Genomic DNA, 17,990 nt, shown 5'->3' with positions numbered 1-17,990 from the left:
ATCAGTCACCCAGACACAAGTTGGGGATTGCCATGGGCAGAGCTCAAGAATTTTGCTTTCTCATTCTCCGTTCTTTCCCTGAGCATCAACCTCTGTCCCAATTCTTTTATTCTTCACGATAGTCCTTCAGGGTGTACAGGGTTCAACTTGGCCACGAAGACTTACCCCTACAGATGGCAGGCAAGTGGATGGCTTTTCTCTGTTCTTCTCAGAAAGGGGGGAGTTTGAAAAGGAAAGAACTGTTACCAAAGGCAGCAGCAGATTAGGGCTCATACCAAGCACATCTTCCGTAGGAACTGTCATCCTTTTGGGCCCTGGGCCAGAGGAGTGAACTTTATCACCTACAGTTGACATGGGCGAGATAGATGGGCTCCTTCTGGATCTCTTGCCAGTTATTGCTTGGGCTGCCAGAAAATCTTAATCATTCTGTTTGAAATGGCTGTGGGCCCATCCCCCAATGCCAGCTGGCTCCCTGCACAAGCAGGCTGCCTTAGCAAGCCTACCTCTTGCCTCCATTTTGATGCTTGCTCCAGAAGGCTGGGGCTTTTCTGCCATGTTTCCAATTCTGTTCGCTGTTATTCATACACACCTATTCTTAACTTCAAGCTGCCTCAGAATGTGTCTGTGCCTTAGAACAGCACAAGAACCAGGCAATCTAGCAACGAAATATTCAAAGGAGGGGAAAGGTTCACTTTAATAATACATGTCTCTGCCGACTGATACTCTCCATTAAAAATGAAGCCTGCTCCAGTCATCTCTGCAGGCTCCTGAGTAACCACAGAAGTAATCCAAACCCTTTAGGGATGCTCGCAGGGATGCACCATGATTATATTCAAAACTATTTTTTTTTACCTCCTCATATAAAAGAGGTTATTAAGAATCCCATAATGTTTGGGACAGCCAAGACAATAAGGCACAAAAATCAAACTATTTCAACTTAGCAATCAATACATATCTATTAAATAGCTATTATATGGCAGGAACTTATGCCGAATGCCAGAGATTTGGCAAAAACAGACAAAAGACAAAAATGAAATAGGAGAGGGGCAGCTAGATGGTGCAGTGATAGAGCACCAGCCCTGAAGTCAGGAGGACCTGAGTTCAAATCTGGTCTCAGACACTTAACACTTCCTGGCTGTGTGACCCTGGGCAAGTCACTTAACCCCAATTGCCCCACCAAAAAAATTGAAATAGGAGCTTATAGGAGAGACCACATGTACATGTGCACACACATAATTATTGCTGTTTCAGCCATGTCCAAGTGACATTCCCCTACCCCTCCCCCACCAGGCTGTCTTGCAAAGATACTGGAGTAGTTTGTTATTCCTTTCTCTAGCTCATTTTACAGATGAGGAAACTGAGGCAAAGAAGGCTAAGTGACTTGCTGAGGATGACACAGCTAATAAGTATGTGAAGCTGAATTCGAACTCTGCTCTTCCTGACTCTAGTACTGGCACTCTGTCCATTTTTCTGCCTAGCTGCTCTTCTATAAAACAGGGCCATAGAAATGCGAGGTGTTACTATTTTTCTATCTCACATTCCTGTCCCACCTGGATTAATTTGAAAATAGGCTCAGATGAATAGAGATATCTCAATAAACCCACTCTACCCATATTTAAAGGATTAATAATTATTATAATAATAATAAATTGCAGCCAGCATTTATATAGCATTTTAAGGTTGAACATGATTTCCAAATATAATTTCATTTTATCCCCAGAACAAACCTGGGAGATAGGGACTATTGTTATCCTCATTCTACATAAGAAGAAACTGAGGATCAGAGAAAAGTTAAGTAGCTTCTCCAGGCATCACATATAGCTAGTGATTACTTAAGGCAGGATTTGAACTCTAGCCTTCCTGATTATAAGTCCAATGAGGCATCTACTGTGTTCATTCATTTGGCCAATAAAATAACCAGCCAAGTAAAGAAAGGGCAGGTTAGCTACAAAAATTTCCAATTTCTTTTCCTTTATTCCAAACCTGAATAAATATTTTCTGAGATGGGCAGTGAAAAGGATGCTGGATGAGGGATGAAAGGATTTTGCTTCAGATATGAGCTCTATTCCTTCTATTATGTGTGTAACTTAAGGCAAGAAATTAGCTCCCTCTCTTCTCTCAAGTCTTCTTACATTTTACTCTCTGATGCATATTCCTCTGTCCAGTGACATTTCCCAGCCATTCAAGGGCTGTTCCCCAAATAAGACCCTACATCTCTGAGTTCCCCATGTTTTCTTTGGTCGTCCCTCTTGTGTGGAATGTTCTTCCCCCTCCACATGACTACTGACCTCTCTGGCTTCCTTTAAGTCCCATCTCTAATACTACATTCCACAGTAACCCTTCCAGTGCTTTTCCTCCCTTAATTAGGCCCTATTTATCCTGCACAAAGCTTGCTTGATTTATATATTTGTTTGCATGACTCCCACATGTAAACTCTTTGAGGGTAGGGACTGTCTCTTGCTTCTTTTTCTCTCCCCAATTCCTAATAAATGTTTATTGAATTGAATTGTCTCTGGACCTTAGTTTCCTCCTCTGTAAAATGAGGAGGTTTTTATTGGATGACCTCTGAGGTCTCTTCCAGTTTTAAATCTATGAATTTGCTTAAAAGCACAAGGTGGAAGAATTATTTCTTTTCTCCTTATTTTGGCCCTTGGCAATGTCTATCATAAATCTTGTCTGATGAGGCTGCCATCTTCTTATTGCAATCCAGATTAATGCTCTAGCTGGTTCAGTGGTTGGTAAGGCAATCTCAATAGCCTGTGAACCCCAAGAGGACAGAGATAATACTTTATCTAACTTTTTATGTCCCCCAGGACCCCAGCAGAGTTCTCTTAGCACAAAATAGGAACTTAATATGTTATGTGTTGAATAAATGGACAGACCCATAAAGGGATATTATAAAGATCAACTGAAAATGTTTTCTAAGAAATGAAACTTCCTATGTAAATAATAGCTTCCTAGTTTTAAAGCTCTAAGGGAATTCAGAGGTCATTTTCTTATTTTACAGATGATAAAACCAAGGCCCAAAGAGATCAAATTGTTTGCCAAGGTCAAAATTTGAATCCGGGTCTTCTGATTCCAAATTTGACTCCAAACTATTCCAGGAATTTCCTGAAGGAAATGGGAAGTAGATTGATTATGTGTAAGAACAAAAGATGACTGATGATTATTCCAGGAACTCAAAAAGGCCTAGAGTATGGTCTCTAGCATCTCCAAAAAGAAAAAAAAAGGAATTATGGGAAGATGTGGCTAAGAATTGGATTATTATCTGCACCAAGGCAGTGATGGAGAATATTATAGGTTCATTGACAAATGTAAGGAATTAATGGCTACATGGTGTTTATTACTGTCTGTTTCTCCACTCAGATCATGATTTAAAAAAAAAAAATAGGAAATTTATATTCAGACCTTCCCTTAGGCATTGGTAGTCAAGATAAATTACTCTAAATCTCTTCTATGCCACAGCTAATCGAAAGCACTGATGAAGTTCCATCAGGATAGACAGTGCTGCTATAGGCTAGAGGCTCCTTTCTGGAAAGATCTGAATATTTTCAAGGAAGGAGCGTGAGTGAAGTTGAAAGAGGATTATCCGTTGATATTTAACATTTTCTTTCCCTATGACTAAAATTTGTTTTCATCAACATATGCCTAAACATTTTCTAGCATATCCGTGAGATCAGAAGACATTAATTACTCATCTTCACAATGGAAACTTATATTTTGCTAACAACCACTCCAGTAAACAGTTATTTCCATGGGGTAAAAAAATCCAAATTTATGCCAAATATAAAGAGATTAAGGAAAAATAATGCTATTGTCATACCATAGTAGAAAGAACATTAGCCTAGGAGATAAAAGTCTTCATCCAGGCACTGATCCTTCCTAATGGAATGACCTTAAGAAATTACTTTTCCTCTTTCAGCCTCAATTTGATACCATTTAAAGTGGATATAAGAATACACACACTATTTACCATAAGGGATACTTTTGTAAATTGCAAACACACACACACATACATATACATAAACATATACATACATATGTGAGTATATATATATATATATATATATATATATATATACACACACACACACACACACACACACACACACACACACACACACTCTTTATAGTTTTGGAGTATTGCCTTGTGACAGAGAAATTAAATGACTTGTCCAAGTTCACACAATTGGTAGATGTCAGAGACAAGACTCAAGAAGTCAGTTCCCTATCCATATACTACACTGCCTCACATAAGTTGTTTAGGATTAATGCAAAGAATGAAAGAATACATGGGATTATAATTTTAAGATGGAAGGACATGTTGGGATTTAGTTGAATCCTCTTTTTTATAGAGGAGAAAACTTTGGCTCAGATTGATGAGTTAGAAGCATCAATTTTGTTCCTTGGGTTTCTCTGCAGCCAAGATTTCCTAAATAACACAGGGCACACAATGTTTTGTTCCAGAGCCAAAAGATCCAAGGGTCCCACTCACTTCCTCACTAGAACTACTACTGCTACTCACAATCTTCTGCAGGCTCTGTAGCTACTCATAAGATTATAAATACAGTAGGAAAGGAGACCTCATTTGATCCAACCCTCTTATTTTACAGATACTAGAAAAAAATTAGGCTTACAGAGATTCAGTGACTTCTGTAAGGCCACCCCAGTCACAAGCATCAGAGGATATTTAAACACAGGCCTTCTGAGTTGGCAAACCGCTCCAGGATCTTTGCCAAGAAAAAGCCAGTGTACGGCAATAACCACTTCTGATTTCAAAGCCAGAGTTCTTGCCGCTGCCTCCCTCTGCCTCCTGGGCTGCCCACCTCAGATGCCAGTCAGGATGGTGCCCCCCCACTACCTTTCCTCCTTCCCAACTCATTTAGGGATAAAGGTTGGACCCCTTCCTCTGCAGGCTTCAACTCCTCTTGCCAATACCCTCCCCCCACTGAAAGTATTCCCATTTAGAAAGCTGATTTTCTTGGGGTGAGGCAGCTGAAAAAAGTTCTCCCACTGGAAAGTCCTGTAGAGTTACTAAAAGATTGATATTAAACTAACTGGGGCCTCACAAATCCCTACCCAGTTTTGTCCACAGCTGTCACAAAATGAAAAGGGCTTTCTTAATGCTATCTCTAGCCTTGCCAAATCGTGGCTGAGTGAGAGTGCTTAATTAGATACTGGAACGTTTTAAATCCATGACAAGTAAATTCCAGGCTGAATATTGTTTCTTCTGGGTCACAAATTGCTTTTGTGTGTTTTCAGGAACTAAAATGCCACTATTATCTTCATGGGAGAGGGAATGGTAGTCTTTTTTTGATCCTAAGGCAGGGGAAGGGGGAGTCCATATCCTGTCCATTTAGACTAAGTGGGCACATGTAGATGAGACAGATTTTTTAAAATAGATTTTTGTTGATATTTTTTGTTTTTACCTTGCCCAGATTTTATTCTGTGTTCCTGCACAAGTTTTATCCCTTATAACAAAAATCTTTTTAATTTTAAAAAGAAAAAAAAGAGAAAAAAATAAAAAGTCTCATGTTCATTTTTGTCTTTAGCCTCCTTTCAAACATCAGAATTTCAGAGTTAAAAAAAATGAAATCTAGGTTAAAAAGTAGCCTAAAGATCAAAACAAGACAAAAAAGGAGTTGATTTCAGCAAAATTGATCAATACATTGAAAAAAACAACAACAAAAAACCCTCACATTAGATGTAGTGTCCACATACATTTTGCCACACCTCTGCAAAGAAGTAGGTAGAGAAATCTTCTCACAATTCTTCTTTAATCTCTAGCTTGTTCTTCATTATTTTGCAACATTCATTTTTTTTTTTTTTATCATCAGCATCCTTTCCATTTATATTGTTGTAGTCATTGGCTATCTTCTTTGCTACCATGAAAAGAGCTGATAAATATTTTGGCATATAGAGAACATTTAAAAATCATTATTAATTGTCAGTAAGCTTCTTAAAGGTAAATGATGTTTAGTGGAATCTCTGCATAAAAAAGTATAGGCATTTTAGCCACCTTATTTACATAATTACATATTGCTTTCTAGAATGGCTTTAACTAACTTTCAGCTCCACCAACAATGCATTAGTTTATCTAAAGGAGAGAAAAGTTTTTAACTTGTCTATTTGAAAATGATGTAGAATGAACTCTAAAGTGTAAGTCTGAAGGCCAGGGTTCTAGTTAATACAAAATGCCTAATACAAGAAGCAGATTAGATGTTTGATTAAAATATGTGTTAAATTATATTGAGAAATATGCAAAATTTGCATGATTTTGAGTAGATCATTTAATATATCTTCCACATATGGAAGATGAGTTGGACTAGATAAAATTGAAGGTCTATTCTATCACTGAAAATGTCTTTTCTGTTTGGATAGCTCCTGGACATGTAGCCAGTCATTAGGCCATAGATAAGTTATTTATTGTCCAACATAGAAACCTTCATATCTTTTGTAGTGTTTTTACTTATATCTCCTTCAATCTCCTTCACCTACAGTGAAACTATTTTAGACTCTATAGTTACCATGACACCATGATATATTGGTCTGATGACTCTTACAAAAATTACTCTGAAATGTTACTTATACACTCAGAAACTAACTCCTTGGTTTTGTTTGATCTTTATAACCTATTTTTTAACCTAGATTTATTTTTTTTTAACTTTGAAATTTTGATATTTGAAAGAGGGTAAAGACAAAAACCAACATGAGACTTTTTTTTTTTTTTTTTTTTTTTTTGCCATGGATGAAATTTATTTTTACTTTTATTTTGTTTTTTTATCTTATTTTAATTTTTTTGTTATAGCTTTTTATTTACAAGCTATATACATGGGTAATTTTTCAGCATTGACCCTTGCAAAACCCTCTTTTTCAACTTTTCCCCTCCTTCCCCCCACCGTCTCCCCTAGATGGCAAGCAGACCCATACATGTTAAATATAATATATATATATATATATATATATATATATATATACATACAGTTATTTTGCTGGACGAGAAAAATCAGACTTAGACATGAGATAAAAATAACCTGAGAAGGAAGTAAAAAATGCAAGTTGACACAAACAGAGGGAGTGGAAATGCTATGTTGTGGTCCATATTCATTTCCCATAGTTCTTTTGCTGGGTGTAGCTGGTTTGCTTCACTGTTAAACAAATAGAACTGATTTGGTTCATCTCATTGTTGAAGAGAGCCATGTTCATCAGAATAGTATTATTGTTGAAGTATATAATGATCTCCTGATCCTGCTCATTTCACTCAGCATCAGTTGATGTAAGTCTCTCCAGGCCTTTCTGAGATCATCCTATTAGTCATTTCTTATAGAACAATAATATTCCATAACATTCATACACCACAATTTATTCAGCCATTCTACAATTGACGGGCATACATTCAATTTCCAGTTTCTAGCCATTATAAAAAAGGCTGCCACAAACATTTTTGTTTTTTGTTTTTAAATTTTGATCTTATTTTTATTAATTCTTTTTGTTTTTATATAACATTAATTTCTGAATATGTCCCTTACACTACCCTCCCCATCTCCACTCAGGGGATCAGATGTGACCTGACTAAAGGGATACAGTGGATCACTTCCTTGGTCCTGAATATCATGCCTCTCAATGTAGTCTACAACCAAATTAGGTTTTCTGAATGTTGTATCACACTAGCAACTCATCTTGAATGGGAATAGGAATTCCTTCTGCAACCTCTCTGGCATTGGTCATTGGTAATTGAAGACTCCCAATGATACAGGTAAATGTTAAATTTTACCTTTCAGTTCTTTTCTATTCTGCCTATTGAATAATCCAATATTTCTACAGAACAACTTTTTTCCTATACTTCCAAGGCATCTCATTTCATTTTTGGGTACATCTCATTGTTATCCAGTTTTCTCACATAAGGGACCTACATCTAATTCTCTTCAACTTCCGCATATTTCTCCTACTTCTGCCTTCTGGGACCAAACAAAACAAATCTTTGTATTTTGTACATAGCCCTTCAGATACTTGAAGTCAACTATAATTTTGTCTTTTTTTGTTGTTGTTGTTAAAAGTTTTAAATTTTTTTAATGTTTTAAGATATTGATTAAAATGTATTAGATTGAATTGAGACTAGCTGTATGATTTTGAGTAGATAATTTAAGCCCTTGGGAACACACTTTCCACTTCTGGTAAATAAGCAAGATTAGATAAAATCTATGGTTCATTCCATTACTGAACATGCCTTCTCTGTTTGGATAGCTTCTGGCTATTAATGACTTTTATTTATATTTTTATTCTTAGAACAAAAGATGTGAAAAAGACAACAAGCAATAATAATTCTAGAAAAATTTTAAAGTTCCTTTCTCATATGTATACACATCTAACAGAAGGTTAAACTAAAAGGAAAGGATAGACTGAACAAACTGATAGAGAACTTGGAGATGAAAGATGTAGTATCTTCTGAATGGGAACATTAAGGAATATGCATATTTTTAACATCAAGTGGTACTTTAAACAATAGGCACAGGAAAAACAGTGCACAGGAAAATTGTAGATAAATGTAAAAAAATAAAGTACTTAACATATACTTTATAGACCAGGATGTAATAAACACAGAATTTAATATAGGCAATAGAAATAAAAGATAAACTCTTAAATGGAGACTTACTAGTATCTTAAATCTGAGTAATAATGAAGGAGAATAGCACTTCCAGATCTTACTTTATACTATAAAAGTAATCACCAAAATTATTTTATATTCTTAGAAAGGAGAAAAGTAGTTAGCAGAACAGATAAGATAAAGATAAATAAGAAATAGCTGAATTCAAGAATCTAGTTTTTGAAAAAAAAAACCCAAGCAAAACACAAAAATAAAGTATTTGGGAAAAAACTCTCTGATAAGAACTGGAAAAACTAGAAAGAAGTTCTACAGATATTAAGTTATATTAGATTATCTTAATTGCTTATAGTACCTACCACAATAATCTCAAAATGGTCATATTACTTAAATATTAAGGCTCACAGCTTAAAATACGATTAGAAAGGAGCCAGATGAGGTACCTTTCACAGCTGTGACTAGGGAGAATTTTCAAATAAAAAAAGAGAGGTGATTATAAAGGATAAAGTTTAGAATATAGATGCATGAAATTGAAAAGTTGCTTTACTGACAATGCAATTTGATTAAAAAGAGAATAAAATAATTAGGAAAAATCTTTGCATCAATTGGATCAAGGTTTAATATTTAAGACATATATGGGTCTAGCATAAATATATAACTATAAATACCATTCATCAAAGAATAAGTGGTCAAAGGATATGAATAAACTATTTTCAAAAGAATTGTAATTTATTAATGATCATAAAAGGGACTAATGTAAATCAGTAATGAGAGAAATGAAAATCAAAACAATTCTGACCACATACCCAGAAAATTAGCAAAAATGATAAAATATGAGAGTTTAAATTGGAAGGGTAGTAGAAAGCCAGGCATATATATTCTTGGTGAAGTTGTGACTTAGTTCAACCATTCTGGAAAGCAATTTGAAATTTGGCTAAGAAAGTGAGCAAAATGTCCATATTCTTTGACCCCAAGAGCCCACTATTAGATATGTGTCCCAAGAAAGTCTAAGATAGAAAGAAAATTTCTCCATATATTAAAATATTTCCAGTAGTACCTTTTTTTTTGGTAGCAAATAACTTTAAGTAAATATTCAGAGACTGAGAAATGGTTAATAAATTGTGATACCTGGATACAATAAAATTTTATTGGACTACAAGAAATAATAATAATAACAATCAGCTTTTATATAATGCTTAGTATTTGCCAGGTACTATGCAAAATGCTTTACAATTATTATCTCATTTATCCTCATAATAACTCATGATTACATATAAGAAAATTGAAGCAAATGAATCAAGTGACTTATTCAGGGTCACACAACTAGTGTTTGAAGTCACATTTGAACTCAGGTCTTCCTGATTCTAGACCTGGCACTAAACATTGTGTTATTATGAGTATGAAGAATACAGGAAGGTATTTGAAGGCTTATTAATTGATACAAAGTGAGATAAACAGAACCAGAAAAACCATATACATACAACTATAGTGATAAATAGAGAAAAAGAGCAATAAGAACAATTGAAATTGAATGCTGTTTAAATTATGATACTAAGTTTAGCACTGAAGACCAGAATACCTCTCTCCCTCTGTTTCTCTGTCTCTGTCTCTCTCTTTCTCTGTGTCTCTCTCTCTGTCTCTCTCTCTCTCTCTCTCTCTCTCTCTCTCTCTCTCTCTCTCTCTCTCTCTCTCTCTGTCTGTCTCTGCCTCTCTTTGTAGTGGTGGCTAAGGAGGCAGAAAGGAGCAAATATCATCAGATTCATTTGAAATGTTGGTTACTTTTGCTGATGTGGTTTATTATTTTCTTTTGTTAGAAGGATAGTTCTCCCGGTAGTAAAGAAAAAGAAAAAAGTTAAATGGAAATCCCCTTCCCATCTTTCTGGAAGTCCAAGGGAGAACTAATATAAGCCTCAAGGGATGTACTCAATAAAGGGAGGAAAATTTTTTTTTCTCTTACCTCCTAAAGGAAGGTCAAAGCTTCTAAGTAGGTAGTTCTTGGCTAGGTAACTAATTATCTTGACATATCCTTGAGGCACATATCCTGGAGACCGATCAGGAACTGCTACATTATGAAATTCTTTAGCAAGGTTCTCTAGCACATACCTAGCCAGTCCTAGGAAATGTCCAATCTAGTAAATCAGGGCCTCCTCCCAATTACCCTATTAAACTAATTATTTTTTTTTAATTTTTTTAATTATGGGGAAAAGAGATTTATGAAATAAAAAAAAATTTGCCTTGACTATAAATTGAGTAGAATCTTTTGATTTTATTTGACCACATCTGTGATTTTGTTGATAGAGGGAGCTACCAATGAGGAACTTCTCTGTATGCAGGCTGGCACCTTCTCTAAAATTTATAGACTTAGAGAAATGCGTCAACCTCAAGGGATTAAGCGATCTGTCTAGAGTAACACAGTCAGAATGTAAGAGATTTGAATTCTGGTCTTCTTGATTTATTAAGCCATACTGCCTACAATATCTCTATTATATAATACCTATTATTTACATGTAAGACCTATAAAATCCAAGAGAAAACATGAAAAACTGACTTCAATAAGAGTGAATAAAATATCTTGAAAAAAGATATCTTTCCCCAAATAACATGAAGATAAGTTTCATGTATTAACTACAAGTATGCTAGATGTCAACTAATAGAGGTAGTTTTCAAGACCAGACATAATTGAACAGGGTGAACTATGCAGATATCAGTGTCAAAACTAGCACTTGTGGTCCACATTGGTATCATTATATTCAGCTGTGTTCCAAAGTTGTTTTATAGAGATGGTAGTACAGAATTTGGAAGACATTTTCCCATAGAAATAATGGATCTGGATTCTTGAGCTAGTTCACAAAAGCATATTTTGGCCCACAATTATGCTATTAATATTCCATTAATGAAAAATCAAAGTTCTCCTGTAACAAAGTCAGCCATATTAAAATTCAACCAACCCTATATCAGGTGAGTCAACATTGTACTGATCAACAGCAATGTTCATGCGCACATATTTCCAGTACAAAACCCTCTCTGAGCATAGTTCCTATTTGCCTACATAAAGTTGAAGGTCAAACAAAGCTGATCCTCAGCAAAATTAAGTCAACAGTTTGTCTTCAGTGAACTCAGACTCCCTTCTTTTCTATACCTGCCCCCCCAAATCACAATGTCCTCTCCTTTGCTTTGGATGTCCACTATCCCTTAGCTCCCTGATCCCTAATGCATATCAAAAAGATATTACATCACTATTAGTTGTTGACTGACTCATTGTTTACACTTTAGTAAGAAGAAATGTATAATAAGTAAAAAATCCCCACCATATTTCATCTAATCTTGACTCTTTACCATATGACTTTGGTCAAATTTCTTCCTCTTTTAGAAACTCACTCTTATTCATATGTGCAACAGATAAAATAATAACGCCTTTGCTTACATTACAGGCTAGTTGGAAACAGAGCCCTTTATAAAAAACCAGAAAGCTCTCCATATAAAAATATGTTATTCTGAGAATAGTAATAAAAACATATATTATAATCTACTGTTACCATCATCAAACACTTGTATTTTTGTTCTTTGACCTCCAATCATGAAATGAAGAGAGGGGCAGCAGGGTGTCCCAGTGGATCAAACACTAGCCCTGGAGTCAAGAGAACTTGAGCTCAAATATGATCTTGGACCCTTACTAGCTGTGTGATCCTGGGCAAGTCACTTAACCCAGATTGTCTCAAAAAACAAACAAAAAACAATGAAATGAAGGCGCTTAATGTATAGGTTAGATAAATCTCAGAAGCAGGAAGACCAGTGTTCACATCCTGCCCTTGCCCCATTTTGCCTTTGGATATGGGGAAAGTCACCTTTCTGTGCCTTTGACAACACCAGAGTATAAGCTGCAGAGTCATTGCTGATCAGCATTGATAGAAGTTATTTACTTACTGGGAATTCCCTGTACCAATGAAATCACAATAAGGAAGGAAAGAAGGAAGGGAGGACAAGAGAGAGAAAAAAATGAAACAAAAAGTGTAATGCTCTATTAAAGGAATTTTTAAGCATCAGCAAGGCCTTAGGGGAAAATCTCTTTATCTAGAATCACAATGTACATAAGAATGGCTTGATTTAGTCCTTTGACTAAGATTGCATATTTTATCTTTCCTGACACATCTAACATTATTTTTATGTATTGAATTATAATCTAAAACCCAAGCTTCCTTCTTTTGATGTCTTAAAATGTATTGCTATCAAAGTGATGTTCTTTCTACTGCTGATAAGGAAACTTTTTGACAATAAAGTATGTCACTGGGACATGTTGAGGTAGCATGTGAAGATGGAAAGGTACTGACCCTCAGTTTAGAGAAAATGGATTCAGTTTTACCTCCAATAACCTTCTACTTGTGTGATTTTGGGCAAATTCTTAGGCTTTAATTTTCTGCACTTTAAAGTGGATATGTTGGTGTAGCTACATGGCACAGAGGATAGAGTACTAGTCCTAGGATCAGGAGTACCTGAGTTCAAATCTAGCTTCAGATACTTATAAATCATAACCCTATTACTTCTAAAAAAAAAAAAAAAAAAGTAGAAATGTGTATAGCCTAGAGGGCCTCTGAGGTCCCCTCTGGGTTGTGATTTGTAATCTTGTGAACTTTCCTCATAAAAGCATTATGATAGTATAGAATCTAAACACCATTTAAAACATAATTTTTTTGAGAAAATGTCTTTTTGGTAAAAAAAAAGTTTAATTTCCCTCCCCTCCCAATACTTATCAAGACTTTTGCATAATCAGTTCAATACTGGTGATATATGACTCTATAAATTTTTACCCTTTATTATTATTTAAATTTTTCCTAGTTACATGTAGTATATATATATATGTATGTTTTACATGTACATTCTTTTTTTAAAAATATATTTCCATTTGTATTATGTTGGGTGAGAAAAAAAATCAGTACAAAAAGGAGAAACTATGAGGGGGGGGGGGGAAAAGGTGAAAATAATATATTTTAAGCTGCATTCAGTTTCCATAGTTCTCTCTCTGGAGGCAGCTGGTGTTTTTTTATATGAAGTTTATTGGAATTGCTTTGTATCACTGAACTGCTGAGAAGAACCAAGACTATGCTAATTGATCATGGCACAATCTTGCTATTTCTGTGTACGATGTTTTCCTGGTTTTGCTTGCTTTACTCAGTATCAGTTCATGTAAAATTTCCCAGATCTTTCTAAAGACCCCTATATTTTTATGGCTCTTTTATTACTTAGCTATCTCCCAGAAGCACTTTCCCTGGGAATATCAGCATAGATAGCATCAAAAAGAATCCTTCTGGCAGTCAGGAAGGAAGCCCTGAGTTCAAGTCCCACCACTAGTTTCTTCTATCTGTGTTACCTTACACAAGTCATTTAAGTTCTTGGCAGTTCTCTTGAAGAACAGGGCAGATCTGCATTGGTAGAGGGAATTTGTTCACTGGAAATTCTCTATGCTCTATAGGGTCTGTACTATAGAAACCACAGATCCTTTTCATTCCCTGTATCCTCTTCACCATCCTTAAACATTTCAAACCCTTAGGACTTCTTTCCAAGACTCTTGGGTTTGCTTTGTATATCCTCATGATTTAAAAGACAACATTTCCTAAAAAACAATCCTGAGACAGAGAAGTTAGATCAATTCTTAATTATCCAAACAAATTGGTATCTAGGGGAGAAGCTTATAAAAAGAACCCAAATGACTAAAATGTGTAAAGATCTATATCTATTAGAATTTTGTGAAGGAGAAGGGATGAGAGCGCTGGATTTGGACATGGAAAACCTGGGTTTCAACCATGGATCTACCTTCTCCTTAGCAGCTTGTCCTTGGACAATATTGTGTCTCTGGGTGCCCATGCCTTTTCACTGATAGCTTCTATCCACACTGGATCTAAATAAGCCTGTAATCCTATCTTCCTGAAATGGCCCACTTCTCACTGCTGGGACTTGGAGGTTGGGGAAAAGGCCAGTAGAACTGGAACCCATGAACTACAAAAACAGATGATAGGCAACAAGACCCATCTCATCAATGTTCCTATACACTCAATGCTGAGGTTAATATGGGATGTAGGTGTCTCTTCAGAGACATGTCCAAGGTGACTTTCCTGACAAGCTAAGACCTCCTAGCTATTCCGTTCCTATCAAAAGTTATACTAAGCAACTAGCTGGTTTGCAGCTTCTCATTTGTGGAACATGCCCCTCTCATCAATTTTTTAAGAGCACAATGATATTCCATTGCATTCAAATACCCTGATTTGTTCAGCCATTCCCTGATGGGCAACCCCTTATAAGGTTTCCAGTTTCTTGTCAATACAAACTGGATGCTATAAATACTTGTGTTCATAAGAGTCCTTTTCCTTTTCCTCAAATCTCTTCACTACATAGGCCTTATACTGTATCATTGAGTCAAAAACTATACAGTTTAGTGACTCTGTGGGTACAATTCCTGCTTTTAGGAATGACTAAACCAATTCAGAGTTTCAACAACAGTGTATTTTTTTTCCCTCATAGCCCTCCAATATTTATCATTTTCTTCATTTGAAGTTTTCCCAGTGTAATAGTAATAATAACAACAATAATAACTTATTTATATAGCATCTTAAAGTTTTTAAAGGGTTTTACAAACATCCCATTAATTTTCACAACAGCCTGGGAGGTAGGGTGCTCTTATCATAAGCATTTTATTGAGGTTAAATGTATTTCTCAGAGTCAAATTGTAAGTATGTGAATTAGAATTTGAACTTCTATCTTCCCAACTCTAGATCCAGAACTCTATCCACTGCCTCTGATAGATACAAAGTAGAACCTTAGAGTTATTTAATTTTTCATTTCCCTCATTATTTCATATGGTTGTCAATAGGCTGGATTTCCTTATCCTGAGAATGTTTTTTTGAGCAGGAGATTTCTGCCATATTTCCTCTGTTTTGGATGATTCAGAATCCTGGGAAACCAGCAAGCCAACATATATCAGATTGGTTCCAGAAAATGCAGACCCACCTTCATAAGCCTCAAGAAACTTAATCTGCTCCTCCCTTCAGCCTCAAATTCAACTCTCTGGTTTCTAACCAAAAGTCTCTCATTTCCAAAACATTTTAAGGGAAGGGTCAGAGCCAGCAAAGATAGCCTCTAGTTATTGGTTTTCTTTTTTTAACATTAAAAAAAAAAACACAACTTCTAAAATGTAGCATTCCCAAGATCATAGAACTGAATGAAAAAAGGACTTTATAAGTCAAGGATTCCAATCCATTCACTTTATATATTGTTATAATTAATATTACAAAGTATTGTATAAGTAAATTATATATAATAAAATTAGGCCCAATAAGTTAAATGACTTATGCAAGGTCACACAGGTAATAAAGAGCAGACTGGAACTCTGTTTCTGTGATTCCAAGTTAATATTCTTCCCACTTTATCACGCTACTGCCTCACCACATAAGGGTTCATTTTTTTGTACCAGGACTTTTATTGTTATTATTCAAATTGGGAATTGATCTGAAGCAATGATATCAAACTCCAATAAAAACGGGGATACTAAACCATACATATGTACATCTGCGGGCTTCATAGTGACTTAGATAATCATATATTAACAATATCTATATTTTGACAGAAAAGGAAAATGATAAATGTTGGAGAGAATGTGGAAATTAAATTGTTCTATATCTATTCCAAAGCTCCTTCATTCACAAAAGCCTCAGCTGGTAAGGTGGGATTGCTGGGCAGGTAACTCAAGTCTCCCTTTTTTCACCACTAGTCATTAACTAGAATTTATTTGTAATAGATTTACAATTTCACATACAACCGCCTTTTTTCTTTCTTTCTAGTCATGCTATGGAAATGCTCGTTTTATTTTTTTAAGTGCAAAATAAAAATTATTAAAAAAAAAAAAAGATTAAAAAAAAATCCCATCTAGCTAATCCAACTTAATTCAATAACATTTTAGCTAAGGACTGAACCAAATTATTCCATTCATTAATACTCTGACTTCATTAACACACTGCTTGACAATCAAGTTGTTAATGGTCTCTCATCAGGCATCAAGAGATTTAATGTTTTTTTTGTATTGTGTAAGAAGAATTTAAAATCTGCCAATCAAGTTCATATCATTTCAGACAAAATCTAGGTAATTGTAAGTGTATTCCTCAGAGCCATGATTTAGCAAAACAAAAACAAAGCAAACAAACTCAATCCCCAACATAATTTATGAAAGTATAGGTGGAGTTTTTTAGTCTAGATTAGCCAGGAATAAGATATCCTTTTCTTGCAAATTCCTTCTACTTATTCAACAATCAACTCATTTATTCACTTCAAGCATCTGTGAGCTCTAGACAGTTCAAGATTATTCTTTCAAAAGGACTTCTTTCTCTACTCAGTGCTTCCCTAAGTCCAGACATTTGCAATAATTCTTCAGAAGATTTCAAATAATTCAAATGACAATTGGAAGGAATCAGTGGCTTAAAAAAGCAATAATTGACAGATGCGATGGTTCCTGGCTTCTGGCTGCAGGGACTTCAGGAACTCTACCATTGGAGTGATTTTCAAAGCAAACTCCAAAAATTTTCACCCTGATACTAATCAAATTCATTTCACTTTCAACCACATGACAATAATCAAAGGACTATAGATCGTTTGTAAAGAATGGATTTAGTCCTATATAATAAGAACCCCTTAATTCTTTCTATGAAAGATTTTCAAAAAAATCAATAGTTCACCCAAAAGACAGACTCTTACCTGGTTCAGGACTTCTTCCATATGCATTTAATTGGACAAGGACGGAGATGATTAAAAAAAGTGAAGCCCACAAGGAACTTTCCATTTCTTTGCGCTCCCTCTTAGAACATAGGCCTCTTGCTTAAATTCTGTAGCCAAATAACTGAAAAATAATGGATAATGGATACTTTGTTAAGAAAGGTTACCCATTAATAATTAACCTTGAAACATCCTGTCTGTTGTCCTCAGAACTTTCCCCCATGATTCCCATCTAAGGCAAATAATAGATTTTTGCTTTTTTTTTTTCCTTTCTAAAGGATTTTTTTTCCCATGGTATAGATTTTATAAGCGTAATAGTTTGCAATGGGCTACTTACTTTGTTCAGCTCAGGAATAGATCCGATCGAAGTTAATATTTTGCATTTCGAAATTTTGTCAAAGGTCAGGGGGATAACTAGCTAGCTCAAATTTGGTTTTCTGAGGGCCCCATCTGAAAGAGTTGCAAAACCGGCAAAGGAAGGGAAGCTGGAGTTGTAAAGCTTCAAAATCTGAAATGATCAGAGGCAAGAATAAAAAGCAGTGTTTTGGGTGGGCTGAATCCCCCAATTTATCCCAGTTCTGTTTATCTCAACAGAATTGCTAAAGCCTGTGGTTAAATGGTGGTTTAAAAAAAT

The 17,990-nt window shown here is 35.3% G+C and overlaps 1 protein-coding gene across 1 annotated transcript in view; it reads right to left on the bottom strand.

The window, feature by feature from the left end:
• LIPC (lipase C, hepatic type) overlaps window positions 1–17,484 on the bottom strand; it is a 224,198-nt gene extending 206,714 nt beyond the window's left edge. Inside the window, exon 1 of the mRNA XM_074285217.1 lies at window positions 17,339–17,484. Within this exon, the coding sequence (XP_074141318.1) occupies window positions 17,339–17,423 (85 nt within the window). The 5' untranslated portion in view covers window positions 17,424–17,484. The remainder of the gene's footprint in view (window positions 1–17,338) is intronic.
• Window positions 17,485–17,990: the final 506 nt, after the last annotated feature.

This window comes from Sminthopsis crassicaudata, chromosome 2 (genome assembly GCF_048593235.1).
Source record: "Sminthopsis crassicaudata isolate SCR6 chromosome 2, ASM4859323v1, whole genome shotgun sequence".
Lineage (NCBI taxonomy): Eukaryota > Metazoa > Chordata > Mammalia > Dasyuromorphia > Dasyuridae > Sminthopsis > Sminthopsis crassicaudata.
This window is presented reverse-complemented; position numbering and strand designations above follow the sequence as displayed.